The following is a 27631-nucleotide window of genomic DNA, read 5'->3' as shown; positions in this document are numbered from 1 at the left end:
ACGTGGCAATGCACTGTATGGGAGATCAACTAGAGCTAGTGAAACCATGATACTACAGCCTGATTGCTGTTGTTTATGACCAAACGTGCCTCACTAAATGAACGCCATATTAGAAAGCTCATGGAGAGTAAATCTTGGTGGTCAGAACAGACATCCCTGGGCAGACCTTGCATAGCAATCAGTCTGTTCAGGAGCTGGGCTGTGAACCTTGCGAGGAGCTCAGCTTGTTTCTCTTCTGATGTGTGTTCTGTTGTTATTTTTGTTTGTGAGTTTTACCTTCTTTATGCCATTTACTCAGGCTCAGTGGGGGTCTCTCAAATTCGCCTCAGTCCTCTCTGGTCTCACAGATTTTGGTCTTAACAATTCAGTATACAAGTAACTGAAACATTCCCCTATTGCTAAAGTATTGGACTGAACGGCTTCTTTGTTCTCCCTCCACAGTCAATATCCTTGTGCTAGACAGAAAGATAAGGGCATGGACTTGTAGTGCAGTCACAACTCAAAACTGAGGATTTATACCCATACAGCTTCTGCAGTAAAATACCCTGTAATGAGGTAGCTGATTTCATTAGATTCTGCTGATACTGTGCACGCTGCAGTATCTCAGAGGTGCAAGCACATTTCACGATGATGTGTTTATCTCTGAAGAAATAACTTAGCAAATAAACCCTTCACTGTTGCTCCTGCAGTGCAGCTTAGACTTAGTAGATGTGCCTAAATCTGCCTCAGGGCAGGAGAGCACGTGTGCTCCCTTGCTTTCAGGAATATCATGATGAAGCACTACATTTTATCCTGTGGCAACTTGAAACTTGTTTTTGAAGCATTGCTTTTGGAAATGTCCACTGGATAGTCCCGTGCTGTTCCCCTGACCAGGTTTAGGAGTAGCTCAGAGAGCACTAAGATGCTTTACTACTGGGTCAGCTCAGCTGATGAATGGAGTGCTTCCACATCACTGACAGTTACTAAATTTGCTCCACTTGGAACCATTGAGCTGTTCTTGCTTGGGGACAGATTTGTTAATGTATTTTCTGACAGCAATCAATAATTTATTTTATATTCATTGTGATCTTTAATTGGGAGTGAAACTAAGGATGGATTGCTTGGATATAAGAACTATTGATTGCTGCAGAAAGCCCACTTAGCAGCTTGCATTCTGGAGAATAAGAGTATACAGTTGCTTGCACTGCTTTGTGGTGTTAGGGAAGCTAAGAGATAGCTCTTCTGCCAGGACATAGCTAGGTTGTGTCATAACCAACTTCGGTCAGATCTTAAGACTTTCACTTGGGCAGCGCTCCAGAAATCCATGAGTGTTTGCAAAAGACAAGCAAAATCTGGCTTTTAATAATTTTCTCACGATACTAAAAATCATATATGACAGAAGTTTGATCTTGTTTTGATATCGCAGTGATAAATGGTAATTTATTAAGACATACAGGGGTTGTTAGAGTTCTGAATTTTCTACCCTTAGTGCTAATTATAAAGAAACAGAGGTGCACTGCTTTCTTCTACATGGAAAGAAATGCCCAGATACCAAGCTAGCATATGGATTATGCCATGTGCCTTGAGCAAAAGAGCAGTGCAATGCTGTACCGCACTGCTGCATTGCCTCATCAAAAGCCACTGCTCTCCTTACTGCTCCAGGGAGAATTATATACATAAGCCCTCCATCTGGCACAGGCCACTTTTCCTGCATCCTGGTTGAACTGTGTTGGCTGGAGCAGTTTCCTCTGCTGGCACTTGTTCCTTGTCCATCCCCACCTGTGGGAACGGGAAGGAAGATGAAAGTGATCTTCTTCATCCTGCTGCACTCCTGGCAAGATGAGGAGTGCTGAGTTCCCCGTTTCCTTTGTGATAAGAAAGACCTGTATCACCTGTTTTAGGAGTTAAAAGCAAGGTGATTTTACTGAAGTTTGAGAAAAATAAAAAAAGATTTTTTTTTAAATTTCTGTCATGTTCTTAAAGCTGACCTGCAGTCATACGAGAGGAGTTAGTACCATTTGCCAGCGGGGAACAAAAGCACGTAAGTGTGCAACGATAAACTGTCTAGCCTGGAGAATATACAGTCTACAGAGTTGGAAGTAGTTATCTGCGGTGACTAGTAATCCTGTGCAAAAAGTGTTGTTCCAGTTATTGCCCAAACTAGAAGACAGCGAGGACTTGCAGAAGACATTGATTAACCCAGCATTTCTGTTAGCTGTTGGAACTTGTAAATGAGAACGTAATTATTTCATGAATCATAAAGCATCCCCATGCTAGCACATCAAAGCTCAATGCTGGCACATTCTGCTGTATAGACATTTAAAAAAAAAAAGAGATTGTTGGGAATGATATTAAAAGCCCTATTTTAGTGCATTTTGGAAATGTGTAGAGTTGAAGCTAAGTATTGTATTTTGCTTTTTTCCTCCAACATTTGTTGGAAGCATTTCCTTACTTGCACTACTTCACTTATTGCCTAACAGTGGAAAAGAATTGCATTTGGCTGTTTTTTTCCAATATAGTAAAAGCTAGAAGAAAAGCCAAACCTTGGAAAAGAGACGATGAAGATACAAAGCTGGCTTAAAAAACCCAGATAACTGAGACTTTGGACTTTCTGAAAATCTATGACTCAAATTCCCACCCCTCTCCTGACTGTTTCAAAACATGTATAAGAAACGAAGAAAAAGAGCAATGTCGAGAAATAGTATAACTAAAATATTAAGTTGCCCTGCTCCTCTTTATAAATACGTATCTCAAAGAGAGAAAGCAAGGCACGACTTTACAAGAAAATTCCTGTATGACTTACAAATGAAGCTTGTTGTGGAAGAACACCTGAATTGCCAAAGAAATGGCTTGGCTGAGTCCTGCACTGAGTTCTCGGGCACAACCTGCAGCCTTCCCCAGCTCCCCAAATGGCTCTCTGCCGCCACTAAGGAAAAGTACTCACTGGTCGTTTGACAGTGAGATTTTATTATAATATTTTATAGCATAAAGAAATCTATTTTAAAAATAGCTATTCCTCCAAATCTAAAATTCTGCTTCATTGAGATTATCTGGAGGATAAACATGATAAACTCCAAAATGTGTTTGGAGGAAATGACAAGTTCCACTGCTATTTATTTTCTTTGAGTGAAATCCTTTGAGGCAAGGGAAGACTTGGGGCTGGGACTGGCAGACTGCAGTTGGTAAAGGTTGTTATTTGTCAGTGCTTATGTGCCCAAGGAAGGATTCCAAAACAATTTAGTCAACTGAAGGTGAGGAAGTCCTTGTTACAAATGTAAATGTTGCAATCATACAAAAATTTGCAAGACAAAGTGGGTAAAACATTTTGTGTGTCCACCATGACAACTTATACTCTGGGCAATGGACCTCTGGCTATGAAAGGGAGTGATGGACTGTCTGATCCTCACTTCAACCATTTATACAAAGCTGACATGATACAGCAGGTAAGATCTACTGGTATTTCTTAAAAGGAATAACTCGATCAGCAATCTCATCATGTATGAGTTTAAAAAATAGGATTAAAATGTCAGTGTTACTTTTCTTTTAGTCCTTCATGTTCTCAAAGTATAGAGGTTATTGTAGCACTGGACAATGTAAGGATGTAAGTGGCATATTTAGGTCAGATACTGTCTTTGTAGCTGCTATGTTAAATTTTGCAACCACTCCAAATTCCTGAGGCACTTAAACCTCTGCTTGTACGGACTGTACTCCCTGCAGTAGCCTTCTCTGATTTCCCCATCTTTCCTTCCACTCCTTTCACATTTAATTTATCTTCCCAAGCTCCAAAGGTTTGTATCAATTGTACACTGAATGTTTTTTGCGTTTTTTCCCCACACATGATGAATTTTAATGCTCAGTGGCCAAAATAATTCCCCTTTCCTACGTATTTTAATATTTTGACTGCGTCTCTCGAGTGAGATGCTCCATTTACATTGGAAATGTTTCTCTGAGAGTAGCAGTGATGTTTATGCTGATTTCTTCCCTGTTCTGCTGTGTGTTTGCCTGGAAGAGAAGGGCAGGCTGTCAAAACAGCCTGTGATTCTTTGCTGCCCCAATAATTGTCATTTCCATGGTGGGAAACTGTATGGAGGACAAAGAGAGACGAGACATTTAAAGTGCTATCAACAAAAACTAGTCATTAGGTTGGTGTTTTACCCTTGTTTCTACATTTGTGGAAATGACTGGATGGTTGAAAATCAAGACTTGCACACGCAGGGTCTATCTGTATTATAATTGTAGTTCAGAATGCTAATGTGTGCCAGCACATGCCAGGCAGTTTTTTCCTCTTCCAAGCACAGGGAAAAATTCTGGTATCTGGTAGGTTTGTAATGTAAAAGCACTGACTCTGCAAGGAGAGACATTTCAAGTATCTTTTTCACCAAGCTTTGATAGACTTTTAGTGTCATTTTCTTTTGAGAGCTGCCTGCAGCTGTCTCGCATGGCTTGGTGAGGTTCAGCTGGCTCTCATCCTTGCAGCGCTGGGATGGTGACGAAGATAATACCTATTTCTCTGCCCTCAAGCATGAGGCTGGAAGCTGGCATTTCCATTTTCCACTGTGGGCAGCAAGGGTATCTGGTGCTTGCAGCTCTGGGCAGGGAGAGAGGCTGTGAGGCTGTCTTTCCTTGTAGGAAATATCTGGGAAATGGGAGAGGCTTTCCTTGCTGGTGTTCCTGGAAAGTGGCTGGTGCCTCCTGGGTGCTGCTGGAAGCGGAGATGGAGTAGGACAACGTGGTAGAGCACTGCTGGGAGAGTGAACCTCCCTCTAGGGATTTTTATTTCAGTAACCTCCTTGGGGAAATTTCCAGTTCACACCGTGGGAAAACAGCAAGAATAGGGCATAGGTACGCTCCGCTCTTAAAATATTTTTTTATGAGGCTCCACCAGCCTCGGCAAACATGATTTATTGCTGCTCAAATCCCTTTCTCCCTCTTGGAGGTTGGAATAATACTCATGGAGCCGCTCCAGATGGTTGGCTGCCGAGCAGCTTCCGTCTGCACATCCCGGCCTTCGGGACGGGATGCCAGCCTGCGGGAACAGCCGTGAACCAGCTGCCTGCACTCATCAGATGTTACTTTTTACTCCAGGTTAATAAAATGACTTGGAAAAACCAGCTCTGTAGGATTTGTTGTGCATTAGCGGGGACCAGGGTAGTCAGGGAACTTTGGAAATGCACCGTGTATGGCTGGAATCAAGCTGTCTATAGCTGTGGGTGAGGGGGAAAGTCGAGGGCTTTAAAAATACTTAAAATGAATGATTTTTTTATCACAAAATATTTTCAGTGTTTACTGCTTGACAAATATGCACCTCACCTCTCATTTTAGAATGATTTTAATTTTGTGAGGCTGTTACTGTGGCATGAATATGCAGATCTATCCGACAGAACATTTTCAGTATAGAGAAAGTATAAATTCTGAAAGTAACTGTTTTCTAAACTGCAGCATGCAAAAGGTAAGAGGAAATAAAAAGTGCTCATGCGGCGCATGAGTTCGCTTCAAGAGCTGGAAGCATCTCCGTCTACAGCATTGCACTTGGAGAAGGGGTCATGGATGGTACAGTTCACTTTGGTAGGTGGCGCAAGTCGAAACAGCTGGAGAAATGCTGCTGTAAATACACGTTTATGGGTACTCCCACTGCAACTCCTCACGTACTCAAATTAAGTTCACCAGTGAGTATCTGCAGAACTGCATATAGTGAATCTACCTCGTCACAAGCAATTGAAGCTTAATAGAGCTTAGTTCCTCTTCTACCCAAGTTCTGTGTTCGGCTTCATAATAGATTCTGTTATAATTTATGGCAAATGTTCAGAGTGAATTGCCTCTAGCTCAGGTGGTGGTGGGTATGCGTTATCTTTTCTTTTTATATAAAATCAAGTTGTACAATTTCTGAACAGGAAATACTGTTGCTTAATGGATATTGTTCTCTATATATAATCTGTAATATCAATGCAAAATGATTGCGAGGTGAATATAAACATGCTCTGTCTGAACTGGTAATTTTGTTCATTCTTTACACTGCTGTTAGATGCTGAGAACATATATTGCCACAGCAAATTTTGTTCAGTATAGTTATAAAATGTCAGATTTGTGGGCATAAATACTTAGAATGATGTTTTGAAAGGAACTATGCTGTAAGTAGACTTTAATAGGAAATGTTTGTGATTACAGTCTTGTGGTTAAGTTATCTATAAAGAACTTACCTTGTAAATTGCTTTATATTAGTAATTTTGTGTATTTCTCTTATGTCGTCTTTGTACTGTGAGATGCCCGTCAGAGTCTGCAGCAAATTTAAGATGGATTTCTTGCAGAGAAATACATAACAGACATCAAAGCTTTGTAGAAAAGTATGCTTAGAACAATTTTATTAACCACAAAATAACATTTGAACAGCCCTAGTACATGTATTTTCAGTAAGAAATCCTTAGTGACAAAGCCTAGGTCTGCTGAACAGAGCTTTCCAGCCTTCCCCTCCCCAGCTGGGCTGTCATCTCCTGGGGGCTGCCAGAGGCACGTCTATAGGTTTTGGTGCTGAGAGCCCTCAGGTGAAGCCTGGGAAAACTTGCCTGGTTTTCAAGGTGGAACCATTAGAGGAACACTGGAGCACTATTAGCACTTGATTCGTTTGCCAAGTCCTTAGCAAAAAAAGTGGGTATGTTCAACTGTGAAATGAGATGGAACCTGGGCTGTAAAAAAACCACTTTCTGCCATGTAAGTAAGCAAAGAGGGTCAGAAAGTTTCTGTGTGGTTAGAAGTGTGGGATCAATTTGAAACTTGGACAAGAGCCCATGTTAAATGCGCAATAGAGACATTATCTTGCCTTGGGAGTAAAAAGAGCTGCAAGAGCGTTATATCTAGAGGGGCATGTGTTTTATAGCTACAGTCTATTTAAATGGCAAATTTCACTTTCTTTCTAATGGAAATAAACACATAAAAAGGTAAAGAACTCACTATTACAACCTGCTTTTTGTAAACATTGTGAGTGAGCATGTTCCAAGACTCGAGTTATTCTGTTTGGGAACATTTGTGAAATATCCAGCGTTTCGCTATGTCCATGTCTCTTCTCAGCGGAGATGCGTTCCTCCCAAAGCTTTGCAAAGATAAGTTGAGATCGGTGCTGGCTCATGCAAGAGATCATTTTCAAGGACAGAAGTAGGAAAAATATACACAAAAAATGCTTTCTTCTGCAAATGAGGTACTGAATCTCTTGTCAGCTTGAGTGTAGTGATGAGTTGGTTCTCTGTGCCTGAATTTGCTTCAGTTGCTGTTAATGATGTGAAGAGAACAGGACTGAACCCGAAACTGCCCATAGCACAATCTGTTAGAGTTACTTAACCAGGATCTCTTTCGCTCTGAGATAGATGATGCACTGGCTTTGATAAGCCAATTTTTAAAACTTCTAGCTAAAAGACAGCTTTAAAAGCAAGCAGTGTTGGAGATACACAACTCTCAGATGGTGGGGTATGGTCTCAAAGGTTGTTTAACCTTTCCTTTAGGGTTAAAGCTGGCATCTTTCAAGCCAAGGGCATTTACCGAGCTGAAGTTACAGAGCTGCTATGAGGAGATGGTTGCAGTCTTGGCTGCAAGGCTACCTATGGTTTCATAATTAGTTTTGCATCAAGTTCTGCCCTGAATTGCATTGCTGAAATTCCTATAACTTCATTAGGGTTGACTGGGTTTAACTAAGGCATTATTTGCCCTAAGATTACCTACAGTCAAAAATTTGCTGAATGTCGGGGGTTCAGTAATTAAAGGTGTGTTTACAGGAAACAATACAGGCAGAACAACAGTTCCCAAATCAGAGCTGCAGCCACACGAAAGAGAGAAGGCGACTGTGAAGAAACTTCAGGGTTACCATCCAGCAGTGTTACAGGAGCAGGTGAAGCAATTCTGAGCTTTCCAGTAGGAAATGCTCTGGTCAGGAGAGCAACTTGGCATTGGCCTTTCACTTGGTGATGATGCTGGTCCCAGATTAATCCCCCGGAGAGTACTAGGAGATGTTTCTGTACATCTACCACTTGCATTCGCTAAGTCACCAGGGACTGTTGCTGCCTCTTGCTGTCCTTCCTGCTCTTCCAGCAGCTCTCCTGACGCACCGTGCTCCCGGAGACAGCCCCCGCCGGCAGTGGGGAGCCCCCCGTGGAGACAGCCGCTGTGCACCCCAGCCCCTCCATCCCCCCATCCCTCTGTCTGTCCACCCACCCACCCACCTACCTCGCCCCCCTCACCGCCCCGCGGGCACAGAGACCACGCCCCTTTCCTCTGGCCCCGCCCCTCACCGCCCCCGCCCCCGCCCCCAGGCACGCCCCCTCATCTAGCCCCGCTTGCCGCGCGCTGCCCCCCGCCGCTGCGCCTGGGCGCATGCGCACAGGCCCGGCGTCCCGCCATGTTGGCGCGGGCGGTGACGCGCGGTGCCGGGAGGCGGGGCCGGCCGGGCGGGCGCGGGGCCGCGCTCGGGACTTTAGGAACGGTCGGGAGCGGGGCCCGCGGCCGGGGCCGGGCGGGCAGCCGTAGCCCGCAGGTGAGAGGGGTGCGCGGGGGCGCTCTCCGGTTCCGTCCCCCTCGGGGTCCCGGTGGGGCCGGGGGCCCTGTCTCCCGCGGAGCCTGTGCGGCCGGGGGGTCGCGGGCCGGCCGGGGGCGGGAGCGGGGCTCCCTCTCTGCCGGGGAGGGCTGCCCTGAGGACGGGGGGAAGGGAGCGCCGTTTGCAACGGGGGGTGCCCTGCGTGCGGGAGGGGACGGGGGTGCCCCGGTTGCGCTTGGGGGGCTGGTAACCTCTGTGCCGGGGGAGGGCCAGCGTGTTGCGATGAGGGGAGACCCGGCTTGTGAGGGAGGAAAGGAGGGGGTGCCCTCCTTGCAGTCGGGAGTGCCCTGCGAGGGGGAAGAAGGAGGGGCGCACTGCGTGCGAGGGGGAGAGCAAAAGCGTGCCGTGCCTCCGGGGGGCCGCAGGGTGGTTGGGGAGGAGGAGGTTAGCGAGGGCGGGCACAGGGGTCTTGCGGGACGGGGGTCCTGGGTGGGAACGGCAGGAAACAAAGCGGGACTGACCCGGCGGGGGGTCATAGCCGGCGGTTTGCTTCGGGACCAGGCTGGCGTGCTTTGTGCCTCTCTGAAAAAGTGTCTTCAGCTCCCCTTTTCCGGGCACTGTTTTGCGGTCATTGTAATCGTTTTCTTCCTTCCCTCGACCCTTTCTGCTCATCAGCGTTTATTGTTCCCGGGTCTTTAAATAGGCTGGTTGAGGTCTGGGTGCAGAAAGGAGTTTTGGGGATTAGTTCTGAGATGCAGTCATTAGAAATGGGGATGTAACTGTAGGTTGTAATTAACTTGCCGGTTTCTGTTTCTCCCTCTTCGCATAAAATTTAGGCCAAGCTCTGTTTTTACTAGGCACTGTTCAGGACTTTTCGCCTTCCTATGAAAAGTGCGGTATTAACTTGAGAGCCCTTGGAGTCTTGGCTTGGGTCCTTTGTATAATTCAGGAGATGCAAGGTGCACATCTTTTTTAGTTTTATACAGCAAAGGGCTCTTTAGCTTGGATGTTCTGAGTGTTAATGAAACTGATGCTGACTTGGACCTGCTGTGAAGTCTGCATCAGAAATATCTCCCTTACCCGTTTAAATATGGCTCATACATTTGAATAGAATGCCACAGAGGAGTCTTCCTTATTCTTTCCCCAGTGAGCTACACACAGAGATAATGCTAATGAAAAACCTTCAGGGCACTCTCCCCACTTCTCTGATTTCATGGTAAAGCCTGTTCTGCAATCCCATTTAATACTAGAATACGCTGCAGAGTGGTGATAGTAAAAAAAAAAAAAAAAAAGAAAAAGTTTGGGTAGTAACTAGGATTAAATGCTATCCTGAATGCGCTTCTTGCGATCTCTTTGATTCTGTGATTTTCAAAATTGTGCTGCTAAACATTTTCCTTCACTTCTGAAGTTCAAAAAATTGTAGTGAGCTGCCAGCACAAATTAGCATGCTGCATTACTTCAAAGAATCAAGACTGTTTCTAGTGAGCCTTGGCTTGACACCAGGTGTCAAAAATGAATTAAAGTGACTTTGCCCCAGCCAGCATTTTTTTTTTTATTTTAAAGAGTTTCTTCTGCTCTTCTGTAAAAGATTCACTAAACTGAAAGTCATCTGAGGCCATAGTTCAGCTGTACCTAATCTGTAGCAGTAATGGTGGCTTGGGGAATTCCGTGACTTGCGGTGTCACTGGCACAGCTTTTGGTGATGCCAGGCGTGAAGCAGATCAGCAAAGTTACCCAGCTAGAAAAAAAGGGTCATGCACAGACTCCCTGATCCAGTTTGCAGTGCGGTCCCAGAAATGATAGGACAGGATGTCTGTGGGGAGATGGTGAGCTCTGGGATCATCTCAAACAGGCTGTGAGGGTTTGGCTCGCTCCAAGCAGGGCTGAGCGGGCTGAAGCAGAGAGGGAGTATGTTCAGCTGATGTCGCTACAGAGGCAGTGTGTGAGAGTGTGATGATGAATCCATCATTAAGCTCTAAGGGGGCTCAGAGGGGAAGTGAAATGTAGCTGCTGCAGAAAGGGCTCTTGTGCTGGCATGTGAACTGGCTAGAAGCACTGTGGGATTGAGCGTACAAAGTAAAGCCTTGCTTTTTCCCCCTGAATTCTGGTAACCTTAAATGTGTTTATTTCTTTGTTTTGCAACAAGCTGAGAAAAATGTTGGGAATTTCTTAAAAAATAAAAATCAACAAACTATCCGGTGTTGAGTGTATCTCAGTGTAATAGGATACTTGTGTGTGTTTCTTTGACAGTGGCGATCGAGCCCAGGATGTCTGGATCCAAAGGCATAACCTCTGCTGTCTGAATTAAAAGTTCCGATGAAGTTACCTCAAGGGCTATATGTTCTTAGTGTGGTCCAGCTATTAGAAAGGGGTAGTTAGTTCACACTACAAAGAAACATGTTGGTAGAGACTCCAAATGAATTTGCAATGTGTTCTGGTAGCACTACTATATCACCTCCACAAACACCACAAGCAAAGCTGTCAAAAATGCTCTGCTTCTTCACAGCTATTATATTGCTGAAGTAGTGTGATGCTTAGTATATGGCTTTTTTTTTTTCTTTACTCTTTTAGTTTATGTACCTGTGCTGGCAAAACTTTCTGAGAAACTGCACTTTGGCAAAAATTGAACAATTATGAAGCATTTGTTTTAAGAGCTAGCAGCCATAGAGAGAGAGTATTTGGTGTTTGGCTGTTTCACTGTATCAATAGTACAAAACTTTTCTAATGACTCTTAATAGCTTATGAAAGTTAACTTCGGTGGCCTTGGGCTAGGTTCACAGGGATAGATGCCTTTATCGCAGATCTGACAGTGTATATGGGTGTCAGTGTGAGTGGGAGGTACAAGCTTAAATAGATGGGGCAACATATGTTCTGCTTTCCTTTCAGGGTTCTCTACTTTCAGCTTTTTTAAATTCTCACAGCTGTATTGCATTGTCAGAATACTGGATGGAAACATTTTAATGGTTTTCTTTTTAACTATTTATGATGCAACAGGTTTCTTAAAATTGGGAGGTTAGAGCTTTATGGATAAATTAAAAACACTAGTGTGAAAGAAACTTTTCTTAGTATATTTGCTATCCCTAAGCAAAGTGTCTTTGAAAAACTAGGAAGTAATTAAGCAATGTTAGATAGTAGTCTTTGGAAGAAAAGGCATGCTTTCAGTGGGCATTCAGGGTAATTGATAAATTTGCCGGTTTCATCTGAATTATTTTCATAAAACTTTGTCTCTAAGGGTTTTACACAGTAGTAAGTGTTTTGGGGTGAAAGTGTGCATATGCCATATAGTGCAGATAGCCTGTATCCTGTGTCAGAAGGATCGGACAAGGGAACTAAGCTGTAAGTGCATTGAGATGGGAGATACAGAGAATTGCAATGTGTGACTTGGTATTGGTGACAGGAGTGTTTCACAAGTGGATTTCTTGAAGATATCTTTTGGATTATGAGGTAGGAAGGGATCTGTTTGAACCCAAGAGGAGCTTGCAACCTGGGAAAAAATTTATGCCCGAGTCCTTCATTTGGCCTGTGTGTTTCAGAAGATGTAACAGTAAGAAAATTCAAAAGACTTTCTATGTTCAGTGTCCTATAATGAATTTGATGTCTTCTATGCCTATTCTGAGAAGCTGTTTTTAAGTGAATCAGGTGTACTAATTTTTTTGAAGAACGCACCAACTACTGATTTGTGTTGTCAGTTTGTGCTTTAAACTTGCTGTGGGAAATATGTCATTTTGTTTCCTTTTGTGGAAACAGTGTTTTGTTGTAAATACTAATGACACTGGTCATGTGATTTCTTGGGGCTTTTGTTTTAACAACTTCTTTGTCATTGATGTAGCTGCTTGGTGGTGTGTTCTATAGTTGTGAAATGTGTGAGATTTGTTTGGCAATGCCAATGCACTCTCTGTTTTTAAGGCTCTTCTGCTTGGGTTCTTTAATATGAAATATTTAAAATATGAGAAAGCTTATGCACAGGTGAAAGTAGAAATGGCAATAGATTGTGAACAGAATTTTTGCTTTCAGAGAAGTTCTCGGAGCTTTTGCCCCAACTTGTAGTTGCTTAAATTTTGGGAAAAACTTAAAACCTTTTTCCATTTCCATATTAAAGAGCATCAGTCTTACCAGGTGCCCATGCCTACTTGAACTATCAGGCTATGTGTTCTGCCGTTCCTTTCCAAGGGACCCTGCTCTGGAGGGGTGCCCAGAGAGTGGTGCACATGGAAGGCAGGGCAAAACTGCTGGTGTCTTTTTGTGCAGGTGTGGATGGGACCAGAAGCAGAACTGGTTGTCATTAGTCAAAGCAGCGGGACTATTTACCCATGATGTCAGACACCTTCCTTTGGCTCCTTCTGCCTACTGGCATACGTACTTGTTTGTCCTGCCTCTTGGAAGTTTCTTTGTTTGCCTGAAGGTGGGAGGTATAAGCTGCTTTAGGATGGAGGTCCTGTCTAAGCTGTTCCACCTTGCTAGAAGAAAAACAGTTGGCACAAAGCATGTGGGAATGTGTTGCACAGGTCTCATGGTTAAAACCAGGGATGGGATGATTTGAATGCCTGTCCTAGCTCCGAGGACTTAAAAGTAAATGTTTTAACAGATATTGCAGTGCTGAGCATCTCAATGTGTTAGTCCCGTTATGAATGTAAATTTCCATCTTTGCAGGGAATTGAGGGAAGAACTTTATTCCTTTATTCTTGGTGACAAAAATAAACTGAGAGGGCCAATTTTGTCCATCTGTATCATTCAGAAATTGCAGACCAGGATTTAGCAACATGACAAATGAAAACCATGGTACGTTGTAAACGAGCTTGATTACACCTCCATCTGGTCAAGTGCAAACTGTTGTTATGAGGAAGGTGAGGTTCCATGTCATGAAAAAAATAAAGCAGGATTTTTGAGGTGTATGAGTGATAATGATTAGATATTAGAGAGAATCCTGTAGGTCGAAGAAAGCAAGGATGAACACCTGAACTTCAACCCAGTTCATTTTTCCTGATTGTTTTTTGGGATCTCTATGTGAGTGGTCTGTTCAAGTTTCAAGTTGAACGTGTTCCACGTGCATTTCATCTAGCATCGTGGGAACTTTGATTCTTTTGAATAACTGACCTTATCTGATAATGCCAATGTGAAATATCCAGCAGTATGTTAAGATGATGATCTGAAATATCCAGCAGGTTTTCACTGTACTGGCACAAAACTCAGCTCTGTGAAGCTCTGTTTCAGTTATACATTGTTGTAGTATATTTTCTAAATACTTAAATAATTCTGTAAGAAATAAATGTGAAACATTTCTTTAAAATTTAAAACTTCTTCATAAACCTGTTATGGATTGAAAATTAACCAGAAGATTCACACTTGGAGGGCAAAATCCGATGCTAGAGGCTTTGGAGGCAGTTTGGTGCTGAAGGTACCTCATCTGATGCATCTCTGGGTGGTCCTGCCTTGTGCTGCTGATCTCTGCAGCTCCCTTGGCAGAGCTAACACTTGTGCGACTGCAGGGTGATTTCTTTCATGCTGCTTATCTCATGGGAAACTAACCCAGTCAGTAATGTTTTTATCAGTTTGCTAACTCACCCCGTGGCTACACCTTGCTATTGCTCTCACAGGTAGAAGCAGGAATGATGCGGCTGGAGGTGAGTGGAGGGAAAGCAGGACTGCTTCTCCCAGCAGATGCTGGGGATGGAGCATCAAACTCAATGCAGCAGGACTGGGGCAGTGCTCCCACTTCAAACGAGTCATGTTTCCAGATGCCTTTAAAGAGATGTTCCTGAGACTTCTGTTCTTCAGCCAGCTTTCCACCTGTGTAGGAGCTGAATGATCCACATAAATTCATGCTTTCAGTAAAATCTTTATGTGAAGGCATGAATTCTACACTACAATAAGGTAGGGGGAAAGCTTCTTCCTCTGGAGGAATCAAAACACTGGCCTGTGTCCTGCTCGCAGATGTTATCTGGCTCTTGGAGGAAGCCAAGAGGTAAGAATGGGTTGCTTTTCTGCCTTGTCAACTTTTGGCTTCTCAGTGCCTGACTCTCAAGTAGTCTCGGTGTTACGAAACAGGCAAGGTTCTGGGCAAGTTTATGGCTGCCCACAGATTTTGAATAGAACAGGGGAAGTGAGTAGCACATCCGTTATTTAAAGAAAGCCGTGAGTGGCACTAGAATCCTACAGACGTTGGCATGTATTCTGTATATACATATTTTTTTAGAAGCTGATTATCCACCACAGTGCCAGAGTTGTAGAAGACTTGTATTAATAGTTTATCCCCGCCACCTCCCCTCCCTGATCATCTTTCTGCTCACTGCTAGTGAGTAACTTTTTAAGTAGTAGCAACTAGAATTTACAAAATACATATGTGGTTGTATTGCTGTCACTTATTAACAACTATATTTTATTGTCTGTTTATGTTGGAAGTTTTTAACAGGAACAGAATGTAACCAGTTTTGTTCTCTTTAATGTTGAATTTGTAATTTAGCAGTGGTGATGTTATATCTAGAAATTTAAGCTGGGCTCTTGTGTTTGCTGTTCTAAGCTTGTTTTTATACAGTGTAATTAAAGTATTTCCATCGGGGTATATGCCCTATGAGATATATTTTATATAAACTAAAGACTTTGCAAACTTACACATTCAGACTGGAAATTATGAATTAAACACTTGAGCTACAAAAGAATCAAAGGATAAATCCCATAATTCAGCAATATTGAATCTGAATTTACTAGATTGCTCAAGTTGCCTTACATTGCTCCCTCAGTGGCTATGCAAATCAGATCAGTCTCTTGTGGCTGCTCACATTTGTCACGGAGGAGTAACGGTAAATGTGTAAGCATTCACTGTCTCTGTTCTTCATTCGACTTGGGCAATATAAAACAATGACATCTTTAATGGTAGAAGGGCTAGTGTGGGGAGTTTTGTAATCCAGGTGAGACTTGGTACCGTATTTTCCCCCTGAGTCTGAAAATGTTGTCCTTAATGTCCAAACAGGGAGTTTTGTTATTTAAAAGAGAGCAGTAATGAGATGATCATGTTATCAGCTATCTTGGAGTTGGTGGAAGTGTCATTAACTCTTAGTTAAATCTTAGTGATGTTGGTGGTATCGCTTGCTGCGAGAGGGGCCTGGCCCATATCTCTGCAAGTAGGCTAATCTTTTTCAGGAGTGGTTTAGTTAGCTTATCTTAACGTAAGGTTGAATACATGGAGAAGTTTGCTGTGACGCTCTAAATGGACCATACTACAACTACCTTAGCATCTCCTTTTAGCAAGAAGATAGAGACCCTGACATTTTGTTTTCCTACCACAATTCCTTAATTTTAACTTTTTTTTCTTAATGCTCTTGCTGATCTGTATACCTGATGGCATTTAAGAGCCGCAGTGATGGACCAAGACCTTAGTATGACAGTGCTTCACATGCACGGAACAAAAAGGCAGTTTCTGTTCCTAAATCTTGTTATGCTACTGTAGTCTTTCTTCCACCTGTTATTTTTCTGGGGTTTATGTGTGGCGGTGGGTGGGGTGGGTACAACGGAATAAAAAAATGGTTAACATTCTTGTCAACATCTTAGTAAGCATGTAGTCTAACTTTAGCCTGTGGTCATAGCATTTTTCTCTTTCAATACTTGTAGCCTTAAGGCAACTTGATGGATTTTACCAGCATCTCTTGCCTTCCTTCAAGGACAGAGGCTTGCATGCTGTGTTACTATTGGTGCTCATGTGGCTGTCCCTGCTTCTGGAGCTCTGAGTTATGTCTTCTCTGAGAGCTAGGTGAAATTACTGCCCTGGAAAGGGCTGAGCAGACATAAGCAAGGCTTGCCCTTCTCTTAAAATTCATTCCTTGGGTGATGACGAGTGTGCCAACAGCCCTAGTTTCTTTTGGGATGCAAGCAGGGGTTTCTTGTCTCGTTTCACTGTTGGCCATCGTTCTCGGTTTGTAGAAGCAGAAAATGTTTCAATAAGGGGGCTGTAAACCTTACCTCTGGCAGCACAGACAATTAGAATGATAGAATCATAGAATAGTTTGGGCTGGAAGGGACCTCTGAAGGTCATCTAGTCCAACCCCCCTGCCGTGGGCAGGGACATCTTCCACTAGATCAGGTTGCTCAGAGCCCCGTCCAACCTGACCTGGAATGTTTCCAGGGATGGGGCATCCACCACCTCTCTGGGCAACCTGGGCCAGTGTTTCACCACCCTCAGCGGAAAAAATTTCTTCCTCATATCTAGTCTAAATCTACCCCCCTTTAGTTTAAAGCCATTCCCCCTTGTCCTGTTGCAACAGGCCCTGCTAAAAAGTTTGCCACCATCTTTCTTATAAGCTCCCTTTAAGTACTGACAGGCTGCAATAAGGTCTCCCCGAAGCCTTCTCTTCTCTAGGCTGAACAACCCCAACTCCCTCAGCCTTTCTTCACAGGAGAGGTGTTCCACCCCCCTGATCATTTCCATGGCCCTCTTCTGGACCCACTCCAACAGGTCCGTGTCTTTCTTATGCTGAGGGCTCCAGAGCTGGACACAGTACTCCAGGTGGGGTCTCCCCAGAGCGGAGTAGAGGGGCAGAATCACCTCCCTCGACCTGCTGGCCACGCTGCTTTGGATGCAGCCCAGGATACGATTGGCCTTCTGGGCTGCGAGCACACATTGCTGGCTCATGTCCAGCTTTTCATCCACCAGTACCCCCAAGTCCTTCTGGGCAGGGCTGCTCTCAATCCCTTCATCCCCCAGCCTGTCTTGATACCAGGGGTTGCCCCGACCCAGGTGCAGGACCTTGCACTTGGCCTTGTTGAACCTCAGGAGGTTCACACAGGCCCACTTCTCGAGCTTGTCCAGGTCCCTCTGGATGGCATCCCGTCCCTCTGGCGTGTCGACCGCACCACTCAGCTTGGTGTCATCTGCAAACTTGCTGAGGGTGCACTCGATCCCACTGCCTATGTCACTGATGAAGATATTAAACAGTACCGGTCCCAATACGGACCCCTGCGGGACGCCACTCGTCACCAATCTCCATCTGGACATTGAGCCATTGACCACTACCCTCTGGATGCGACCATCTAACCAGTTCCTCATCCACCAGACAGTCCACCCATCAAATCCATAGCTCTCCAGTTTAGAGAGAAGGATGTTGTGAGGGACCGTGTCAAAGGCCTTACAGAGATCCAGACAGACAACATCTGTAGCCCTTCCTTGTCCACTGATGTAGTCACTCCATCATAGAAGGCCATTAGGTTGGTCAGGCAGGACTTGCCCTTGGTGAAGCCATGCTGGCTGTCTCGAATCACCTCCCTGTCCTCCATGTGCCTTAGCATAGCTTCCAGGAGGATCTGTTCCATGATCTTCCCAGGCACAGAGGTGAGACTGACTGGCCTGTGGTTCCCCGGGTCTTCCTTTTTTCCCTTTTTAAAAATGGGGGTTATGTTTCCCCTTTTCCAGTCAGTGGGAACTTCACTGGACTGCCACGACTTCTCAAATATGATGGATAATGGCTTAGCAACTTCATCCGCCAGTTCCCTCAGGACCTGCAGGTGGATCTCATCGGGTCCCATGGACTTGGGCGCCTTCAGGTGCCTTAGAAGGTCTCGAACCTGATCTCCCACAGTGGGCGGCTCTTCATTCTCCCAGTACCCGCCTTTGCCTTCTGTGGCTTGGGTGGTGAGGCTCAAGCACTTGCCAGTGAAGACCAAGGCAAAAAAGTCATTGAGTACCTTCACCTTCTCCATGTCCTGGGTAACCAGGTCTCCCATTTCGTTCTGGAGAGGGCCCACATTTTCCCTTGTCTTCCTTTTATGCCTGACGTACCTATAGAAGCTTTTCTTGTTGCCCTTGATGTCCCTGGCCAGATTTAATTCTGTCAGGGCTTTAGCTTTCCTAACCCGATTCCTGGCTGCTCGGACAATTTCTCTGTATTCCTCCCAGGCTACCTGTCCTTGCTCCCACTGTCTGTAGGCTTCCTTTTTGTGTTTTAGTTTGTCCAGGAGCTCCTTGTTCATCCACGCAGGCCTCCTGGCGTTTTTGCCGGACTTCCTCTTTGTTGGGATGCATCGCTCCTGAGCTTGGAGGAGGTGATCCTTGAATATTACCCAGCTTTCTTGGGCCCCTCTTCCCTCCGGGGCTTTGTCCCATGGCAGTCTGCCAAGCAGATCCCTGAAGAGGCCAAAGTCCCCTCTCCTGAAGTCCAGGGTAGTGAGCTTGCTGTACGTCCTCCTCGGTGCCCTAAGGATCTTGAACTCCACCATTTCATGGTTGCTGCAGCCCAGGCTGCCCTTCAGCTTCACATTCCCCACCAGCCCCTCCTTGTTGGTGAGAACAAGGTCCAGCATACCACCTCTCCTTGTTGGCTCCTCTACCACTTGGAGGAGGAAGTTATCATCAACGCATTCCAGGAACCTCCTGGATTGCTTATGCCCTGACATGTTGTCCTTCCAGCAGATGTTGGGGTGGCTGAAGTCCCCCATGAGGACCAGGGGGTCCATTGTGAGCATGAGGCTGCTCCTGTCTGTCTATAGAGGGCCTCATAATTATGTGACCTCTTCTGCAGAATGCCAACCAAAATAAGCTGGAATGGTTTAAACAGCCTAAATAATCACTCTTCGTATCGGTTGATCCTGAGTAAATAGGTTAGAAAGTACTTCAAGAGCAGCTCACTTGGTAGCCTTCTGGCAGAGAGCAGGGACAAGCAGCTGAGGGTGCTGACCTCTTCCAAGGCACAGTTGTATCTAGCTGAGGAGATCCAAACCCAGGGCAGAGGTTCACAAGCTAAAAGGCTGCTCGACAGGCAGAAATGTGGCTTCTCTGCTGCAAATAACCCTGTGATTACGGGTGAAGTAAGAAAATCCCAGTTTATCATCCTCATAGGGAATGAGTGTATTTTCTGGTTAGGCTGTAGCGATCTGCTGGTGTGAAGTGGAAGAAGTAGTAGTTAAATTTAGACATGGTTTATGGGGATGCAGGAGGTGGCATTAGTGCTAGCGCTCAACTGATAGTGCTGCCAGGCTGGCGGGTGCTGTGGGATGTGGTGTGGGGTTGCTGCGCAACAGTGTCCTGTCTTCCCCATGTGCGTACGGAAAAGTCCACACTATGGTTATAACCAGCTCCCATTACTAGTTCAGATTGTTTATTCATTAGTAAAATTAATGGTAGGAGGGAGTTGGGCCCGAAAATGCGAATGTGCAAGAGAAGAGGTTGCATGGCAACACTTCACCGTCCCGAACATGGAGTCAAGAATAAATAATGGTGGAAAAAGAAATGGGAGGAGGAAAAAATGAGTGGGTTGGAGGAAAAAACGCTATCTTTGTATTGACTTTATTGTTTCAGTGCCATCCCAGATGTGTCTAACAAGTCTGACATTGTTCAAGATTTTCATTACTGGGAGCCTTTCACAAGGCCCTCCACTGTAATGCTTGTGTGTGTCACTGGGGTAGCCTGACACGGCTTTGCAGAGACGCAGGTTATGCAAAATGCTGTGATAGGGGATGGTGGGAAGCCTGGATCTTAATCCCAGTTTTAGAGGGCTGATTGCCACCAGAAACTACTTTCTAACTTCTTGTCTTTCTGGCTTTCTTCACCAAAATGACCTGTGTAAGAGGCTTCCTGATGAATTGTGTGTGTTGTTCCTGACACATTAATATTTTAATTCTGGAACATGGGTCTTTCTGATGGCTGCCATGCATAGATGTGCATATATAAAAAGCAAAATAATTTGATGCATTTCAAGGAGGAGTATCAAAAGGAAGAAAGCTTCATGAAAAAGACTGCAATTGCCTCTCTAATCTTCAGGTAACTCCTTTGTTTCGGTTAAGAAGTTTGAATGTCCCGTAGTGCTTCTCATCTGTTACTATTGGTTAACTTGCGGTTTCCTATGTGTTTTTGTTGTTAGTACTGTTTTATGTTTTAACTGGATGAATAGCTTCAGGTTGGCAAGGGCTTGTAATTGAAAAAATATTGTTCGTTCATTGAATTACAAAAGTGACCCTCACTTACTGGTGCTAACTGAACGTGAGAATATGAGTTGCCAACTGTAATGTTTCAATTTTTTTCTTTTCTGAGAGGAAATGCAGAGGAAGTGAAAGCCAGCAGCGTTGTTGCCAGTGTTTCCTCACTCTGCTTTATGTTAGAATGAATAAAAAAAAAAAAAAGATTGCCATTGCAAATGACAATACTGCCAATTGCTCTTTGCATTTTGGGGTAACTGGCTGCTTTTTTCCTTGTCAATTGGACGTGCTATCATTTCAGCATTAAAAAGAAAAGCAGTGTCTCCTCCCAAATCCTGCTCTCCAGTTGTTCATTCTGGCCAGTAAGATGACTTCCAAATGGCGGTGAAACCTTTCGCTGTAACTTTGTGCTATTTCAGCTCCGTTGTGACTGGTGCTCTTTCTGCAAACCCAGCCAGATAGTTTCTTGCTGTGATAGCAAATGTGGGGTGAATTTATGAAAAGCATGCTTGGCTTAGTATCATGATGCAGGGTATTACTTCTGTTAGGACTTCTATACCTCCTGTGATTTGTATGCATTTAGTGATTTACATAAAATGGTCGCTCTACTTCTGAGATACACAGAGAGACTGTCTGACTAGCTTGAAAGCAAAAATTAGCTCTGACTTTTTTTTTCTTCTGCACTATTGTTGAAATTGATTTTTATTTGAAGCCGTGGTCTTGCAGAATTGTGTATGAAATACTCTGTATACATGGAAAAGAGCAGGATGCCACAGATTTGTAGTGAGTTATGTGAACTTTCCCTCCAGGCAAGAAGTGGGGCTATCCAATTTTCCACTCACAGTGGAGATAGAGCTCAAAGAGCTGCATAAGCCAATAGTTAACTCTGCTGGAGATGCTGTACCCTGCAGTTCTTTAAAATAACATCTACAGTGAATAACAGTGTGCAAACGTGTGTGACTTCTTTTTTTTCTCTCTCTTCCTGAACTTTGTTCTAGATGTCAAAATTAACCTGGACTACTTGGGAATGGCGAAACATAGCCCTGGGATCCTGCCATGAACAGTAAGAAAATTGAGATGCTTTGTGTATGCAAATAACTATTTTTTTTAATGGCTAAACCCCAGTGAAAATGTTCCTGTTCAATTAACATAACTAGGCAACAGATTGTGTAGTTCAATGTGGATGTGCTCCCAGGTTTTCATGCAGCAAAGAGGCAGTACAGTAAGTCAGAGGGGAGGCTCAGTAGGGGAACGCTCTTGGGGAAACAATACTCGAGATGTCTCTGCAGCCAGGGTGACACTGGAGGTGGGAAGGCTACTATGGGTGGTGTGTTATGAAATTATTGAGGTGATAGCTGAAGGATGCTTTCCTGTAAAGTGTAATTATATTGTGAGACTCCATTGTTATCTAGTGTATAATTATATCGAGAGGCCATTGTCACGGGATATCTTGAATGCAAATTAGTTTGAAATGTCGTTAGACAAATTAGTGGAAGAAAAAAGTGAATTCTGGAGTGGTAAAGACTGCATTCTGGGTGCAGTTTGTGGGAGGAAATCCCTAGGACACTGGCTGAGGGAAGCTGTCAGTGCAGCGTCGTTTTACTCTCACTGCTCCTGAATCGACTGCTGTTAGAAAGGTAGCTTGGCTAAACAGGTCTTCGGCCTGACCTTTCATATCTGACTTCTGTGTGGTGCTTTCCTTATACGAAACTTAGCGTTTAGTAGATGTTGATTAAATGGTTCAAGAAGGCAGGCACCTTTAAAGATATTCTCGAGTGTTGATCAAAATATTCAGATATTTTTGTGTTGTTGGTAGCCTGAAACTTTCTAGCTTGAAGGATATATAAATAAATACTCATATATGAACGTGCTCTGTGTTCTTTATATAGCCTTTTCCAGATGTTGCAGTAGGCATCCTTAAATTGATGCATTGAAAATTATTCTGATGAATTTTCCCAGTACAAAATAGATGACTTATGAGAAACTATGTGGGTGAGTAGCATGCTTGTAAAGTGTAAATTTTCAGCAGATGCTGTTGATGCTATTTGTCAGCCTTTACTGGGACAGAAGTTAGAAGGCTTTTGTATTGTTAAATGTCGTGATTTGGATATAGTCAATTGGAAATGAACAGCTCTTGGAAATTCTTGTATCTAAACTCTTCACAGCACTTTAAATGCCTAACATGCAAATATTCAAATGAAAAATATTTCATTTTCTTTTGTAGAACTTTCTGACCATGTCATGTTTAATTCTTCCATGGGAGCAGTCTTTTACCCAGGGCTTTCAAAAGCCAGTTGATATACCTGAAATGTTAGGCATGTTAATATCTTGAAAATCTCAGAACTCTTCTTTGTTGAAAATACTGTAATTGTTAAATTGTTGTGGATCAAATTATGTAGCCTTAGGTCATTTATTAGAACAATTGATAAAGACACAGGAAGCTGTTCAGGTCTTTATACAAAGTAGTGTGTACAACACAAGGAGACACTGTTAAGACTGATTGCTTTCAGCTTTTCGAGAAGTTTGTTCAGCTTAGCTGAAAAAGACAAATGCATATATTTGTAGATTATTAAATGGCTTTGAAATCTTACCAGAATGCGGCTAAAGCTTCAGTTTACTTTTTCTGATCATGGATAGACTGAGCTAACAATTTTAAGCTGTGCTGCTCAGAGGTAAAACATTCGTTCATTTCAAACTGTCCTATTTAGCAAGCTTCACTGTTTGAAAGGTAAGCCAGGGAACTTCACTGTTCACAGGTTTGCTCTGACCAAAACCTTGTGATTTCTTGTGGAGTTGAGAACAAATGTACGTAATGTCAGAGAATAATCACACATGTACAGTGTAGTTAAGAGGAATTTTAAGGATGGAAATGATTCTTGGTACAAGTTGAGACATCTAGAATGATCTTGGGTTTTTTGTTCCCTGCCAGTCAGTTCTCTAGAAGTTGTGTGGCTTCTCCTCTGGCTCTTCTTTTGAGGTGGCAATTGGGGCCAAAAGAGCTGGACTGTTGTTGTACTGGTGTTCAAGGTCCTTGCCTTTGGGAGGTTCTTAATGTCCATTTCTGGGACAAGTAGCATTAGAAATCCAAATCTCATCTTTGCTATTAATCCTGTAGTGTTCGAAAATGTCCATGTGCTACTAAGTAATAAGCTAAATTACTAACATGTGAAACGCATCTTATTCAACTCTCATGTCATTTGTTTGGCTTATAATAAGCCAGTGAGTGCCGTGTGCTATGTTGTGCTCTGGATAGCCTTATGACCTAGTGTTTCCTGAATTATCAGTTCAGTGGTTGTGTCTTTTTAAGGGATGCTCAGAATAGCTGTTAGGAAATAAAGGAAAACTAATGCCTTTAAGTTGATCTGCAGTCTGGTGTTCCCTTAGCTTCCACCTTCACCTGTTAACAGCACTCCAGAATTAGTAAGCTTGCTGACGGTGTTTGAAATCATGCTGACTAACTTGGTTCAGAAGCATTTTTCCCAGGCCTTTATTTGCATATGTAGATTCCCCCCCCCCCCCCCCCCCAAGGATGTGGTTTAGTTGAAACCTGCAGGTAAAGGATGTGGCTGATGAAAGTAACAGCAGGTGGGAAGGCTCATAGTTTAGTGGAAAGTGATTCCAAGGTGGCTTGTCACGTGGATACTTGAATGGTAGCTTAAGGAAATACCATGGATTTGGTTTCTCAGTGAAGCAGGTGGCTCTGATACTCTGGTGTGTGATATAGGAGAGGGGCACCAAAAGGTTTTACAGCAAAAAATTGGAAAGTGGGCTTGAATGTTCTGAACTTTTTTGCTTTTATTGTCAGATAATGTATGCTGGCTATCCAAAAGTCACTTTTGAAGACTGGAAGATTTCGGTCTACAGAAGTGTGCATTATTTTACTAGGAAGTTTCACAGGATTTCACCTCCTGTTGTTATCACTTGTTTTCAGTCTGGTGTGAACTGGCCTTTTTATTAACCCTTCCAGAGCAGTATTTAGTTGATGCCTCTAAATCTGTGGCATACACTCCCCAGAATGGAGTTCCTGACAAACGGAAGCAATCCATGTAGGCTAAGAGTCATAACTCTGTACTTTCATGGCTCTTGAGAGAGAATGATTAAAAACCTTCCTCCAGTCATAAATATGGAGGCAGAAGCCCATGTTGCCTTTAATAGAGGAGTGGCATGGAAGATGCTTGCTTTATAGTCTGGACACCCACAAACAGGAATATGGGCATTGTCATCGGTAGGGACTGCTCCAGATTGTGGGTGTAGTGGCAGCAGTAGGACAGCAGCATTTTAGGCAGCTGCCACTGCCAGACCATCTGGGTGCTGTGCACAGCTCTGAACGATGCTTGGAGCTGCAGCTGTGGATGAAGAGATGGTGCAGATGTTTGGGCCAAGGGCAGAAGAGACAGAGCAGTGCTGCTGTCCAGGCAACAAAAGCCGGTGTGAACTCAGGAGAGTTACTAATCCATCAGGTCTGCATGGCTCTGTCAGGGAGCTGGCTTGTCTCACTTGTGCTGTCTGGGGTTTTGGAAAAACACTGGTCCCTGCTGCCTGATTGCCCCCTCCCTGTGCTGGCACCTTAAACTCCTTGTCACTGTGGTGTGTCATCTGCAGCCTCCTCCTTGTCCCCCTCTCCTTTGGTCCCAGGCTAGGATTGCTGTGTGCAGAGATGGTCTCATTAGGGCTCAACCTAATTGGAGAAAAGCCCATTCCCTGGGGTTTGATTATTCTATGCTGTAATTGCTAAGCTCCTGATTTTGAGAGCATAATATAGGGGCATCCAATATGGCATGACATTTTCCTGCTGCCTATGGTGCCATTTTAAACTGCAGGTGTTTTACTTGGATGCAATTTATAAGCAGCGTATTAATGGTTCAATCTTCTTCAGAGAACTATTTTCTCTTGCTATATGAGTGAAATACTATACTAATGAGAAGCTTGTTTTTTATACGTAAAATATTACTGCAGACTTCTAAGCTTGTGTGAACATGCTGAAGCTTGGTTTATTTTCAATTTATTCGACCTATTTTAGGAACACAACATATTTTTAAAGTACATTAACAAAGTACATTATGTAATGAGCATGGTAGCATTCCTTTTGGTGGGTAAAACTCCTTCACTTAATACAGTTACTAAATTTCCATTAGGATAAGATCTGTTCTGCTACCTGGAGTTGTATTTCAACAGTTTATTGGCTTCCTTTATGACACTGAGTTTTTTCAAAATGCAGTACCTGGTCGACTGAAGCAAATTGGTAGCTTCAGTTGTATCTTCTGTAGTCTAAGATACGGGGTTTCTTTTGTGCATGGACTTGATTTTTATTGAAAATGTTTAAATACTTCTAGTTTGTAGGTGGAAAATAGTAATGATTCTATTTGTTAATTATTGATTATCAGGTGATACTTGATATATGTTAATGCTGCTCTCAGGTAATGCAACTCTGATGCCTGTTATAAAAACTGGGAGGCTATGCTAATGTCCAGAAACGTGTACAAAGTTCACGCTGAAAATGCCTACATCAGGCTATTCTACATCCTACTTTTAAGAAAAAAAATGCCTTTTCAGGCATATACTTCTCTGTATTTAGAGAAAGCTTCTCTTATTATTACTTCTTATTTAGAGATTAAAGCAGTTCTTTTAAGGCTATAGTTCAATGTCAGATTTAATCAGCTGCTGCTAAAAGGGACAATGTTGCTTTCTTCTGCTCTTTGCACGGTTGTTCAGTGGGTGCTGGGGTTGTGTGGCTGCCACCAGGTGAGTGGGATCACCTTGCTTGTCTGATGGGAGGCAGTGTTCGCTGTGCTGGGCGCTGCTTGCCCTCCGACAGCCGTTTTCTGATGAATTGTGCAGCTGGTTGGTTTGTTACGTTCAGCACAAGATAGGCAAGTGGTAGTTAGGTCAGACTAAGTGTAATGTGGAACTGTGTCCTTCATTAATGTTCCCAGGCTAGAATTTAGCCTCTTGCTCCCTGTGAATTTAGTCAACAGTCTGTTTTTCAGCAGTGTTGTGGTTTAACCTCAGCCGGCAACTGAGCACTGCACAGCTGCTTGCTCACTCTCTGTCGTCCCCCGTCCCCTGGTGGGATGGGGGAGAGAAGCGGAAGAGTGAAAGTGAGAAAACTCGTGGGTTGAGATAAAGACAGTTTAATAATTGAAATAAAATAGTAATAATAATAATGATGATAAAAGAATATACAAAGCAAGCGATGCACAATGCAATTGCTCACCACCCGCCGACCGATGCCCAGCCAGTCCCCCAGCAGCGGCCCTCCCGGCCAGCTTTCCCCCAGTTTCTGTGCTGAGCATGACGGCACATGGTGTGGAATGTCCCTCTGGCCAGTTTGGGGCAGCTGTCCTGGCTGTGCCCCCTCCCGGCTTCTTGTGCCCCTCCAGCCTTCTCAGTCGGTAGAGCATGGGGAGCTGAAAAGTCCTTGACTAGTGTAAGCACTGCTGAGCCACAACTAAAACATCTGTGTGTTATCAACATTGTTCTCCTCCTAAATCCAAAACACAGCACTGTACCAGCTACTGGGAAGAAGATTAACTCTATCCCAGCCGAGACCAGGACAAACAGTTCTGTTTTGTTACGGTTTCAGTTTTCATTGGCAGTACTGTGCTAGAGAAAGGACTGTGTTAACGTTGTAGGTCAGGCTAAATCACAGTATCTTCCAGCTTTGTGATTTCTGAGAATCATTTGAAAAAAGCTTGCCTTCTGCAGAAACGACGTGTTTGCTGAGGTCTGTCCTCTGATGAGTGTATTTTTCATATTCACTGTATGCCACTGAGGATGTGTGGGCTTGTTCATTTAATGGCTTCCTAGACTGTGCCCCTTTGACATGTCTTGTGTCACTAATTTGCTGTTGTTTCTGAAGAGCTGACTGTAATGGATACAAGTAACCTACATAAGCCATAAGCACTGTCTATCAACTCTGAAAAATCTAGAGCATTCTGATAGAAGACAAAATATAGGCATAAAAATAAAACAGTTTCACAGGGTGTCCGCTATGTGAGTGGTGTGCACTGGCATATGACCAACACATGTAGTGTTTTTATTTATTTTATGGAGTTGGAATTAGAAGTAGTTTAACTTCTCTGTGAAATGCTAATCAATTTTACATGGATCTTAGCTACACCCCTTTTAAATTGTCTTCCTAAATTCATGCTGAAGGCCGTTAAAACAAATATAATGGGTTATCTAGGAAATGAATCATTATTCATAAATATATATACTTGCTTTTGCATATCTGAAAGA

At 43.6% G+C, this 27631-nt stretch overlaps 1 protein-coding gene across 4 annotated transcripts in view; it reads left to right on the top strand.

The window, feature by feature from the left end:
* Nucleotides 1-8417: 8417 nt before the first annotated feature.
* KLHL13 (kelch like family member 13) overlaps nt 8418-27631 on the top strand; it is a 90589-nt gene continuing 71375 nt past the window's right edge. The window contains exons 1-2 of one of the 4 annotated variants that reach the window (XM_076346885.1): nt 8418-8494; nt 21391-21455. In XM_076346885.1, the coding sequence (XP_076203000.1) occupies nt 21391-21455 (65 nt within the window). In that variant the 5' untranslated portion in view covers nt 8418-8494. Of the gene's footprint in view, nt 8495-19963; nt 20238-21390; nt 21456-22366; nt 22385-27631 lie in introns of those variants that run through there. The other 3 variants (XM_076346887.1, XM_076346889.1, XM_076346886.1) reach the window with 3 other exon arrangements.

The sequence above is a fragment of the Aptenodytes patagonicus genome, chromosome 9, assembly GCF_965638725.1.
Source record: "Aptenodytes patagonicus chromosome 9, bAptPat1.pri.cur, whole genome shotgun sequence".
Lineage (NCBI taxonomy): Eukaryota > Metazoa > Chordata > Aves > Sphenisciformes > Spheniscidae > Aptenodytes > Aptenodytes patagonicus.
The sequence above is the reverse complement of the archived record's forward strand: the minus strand, read 5'-3'. Positions and strand labels throughout refer to the sequence as shown.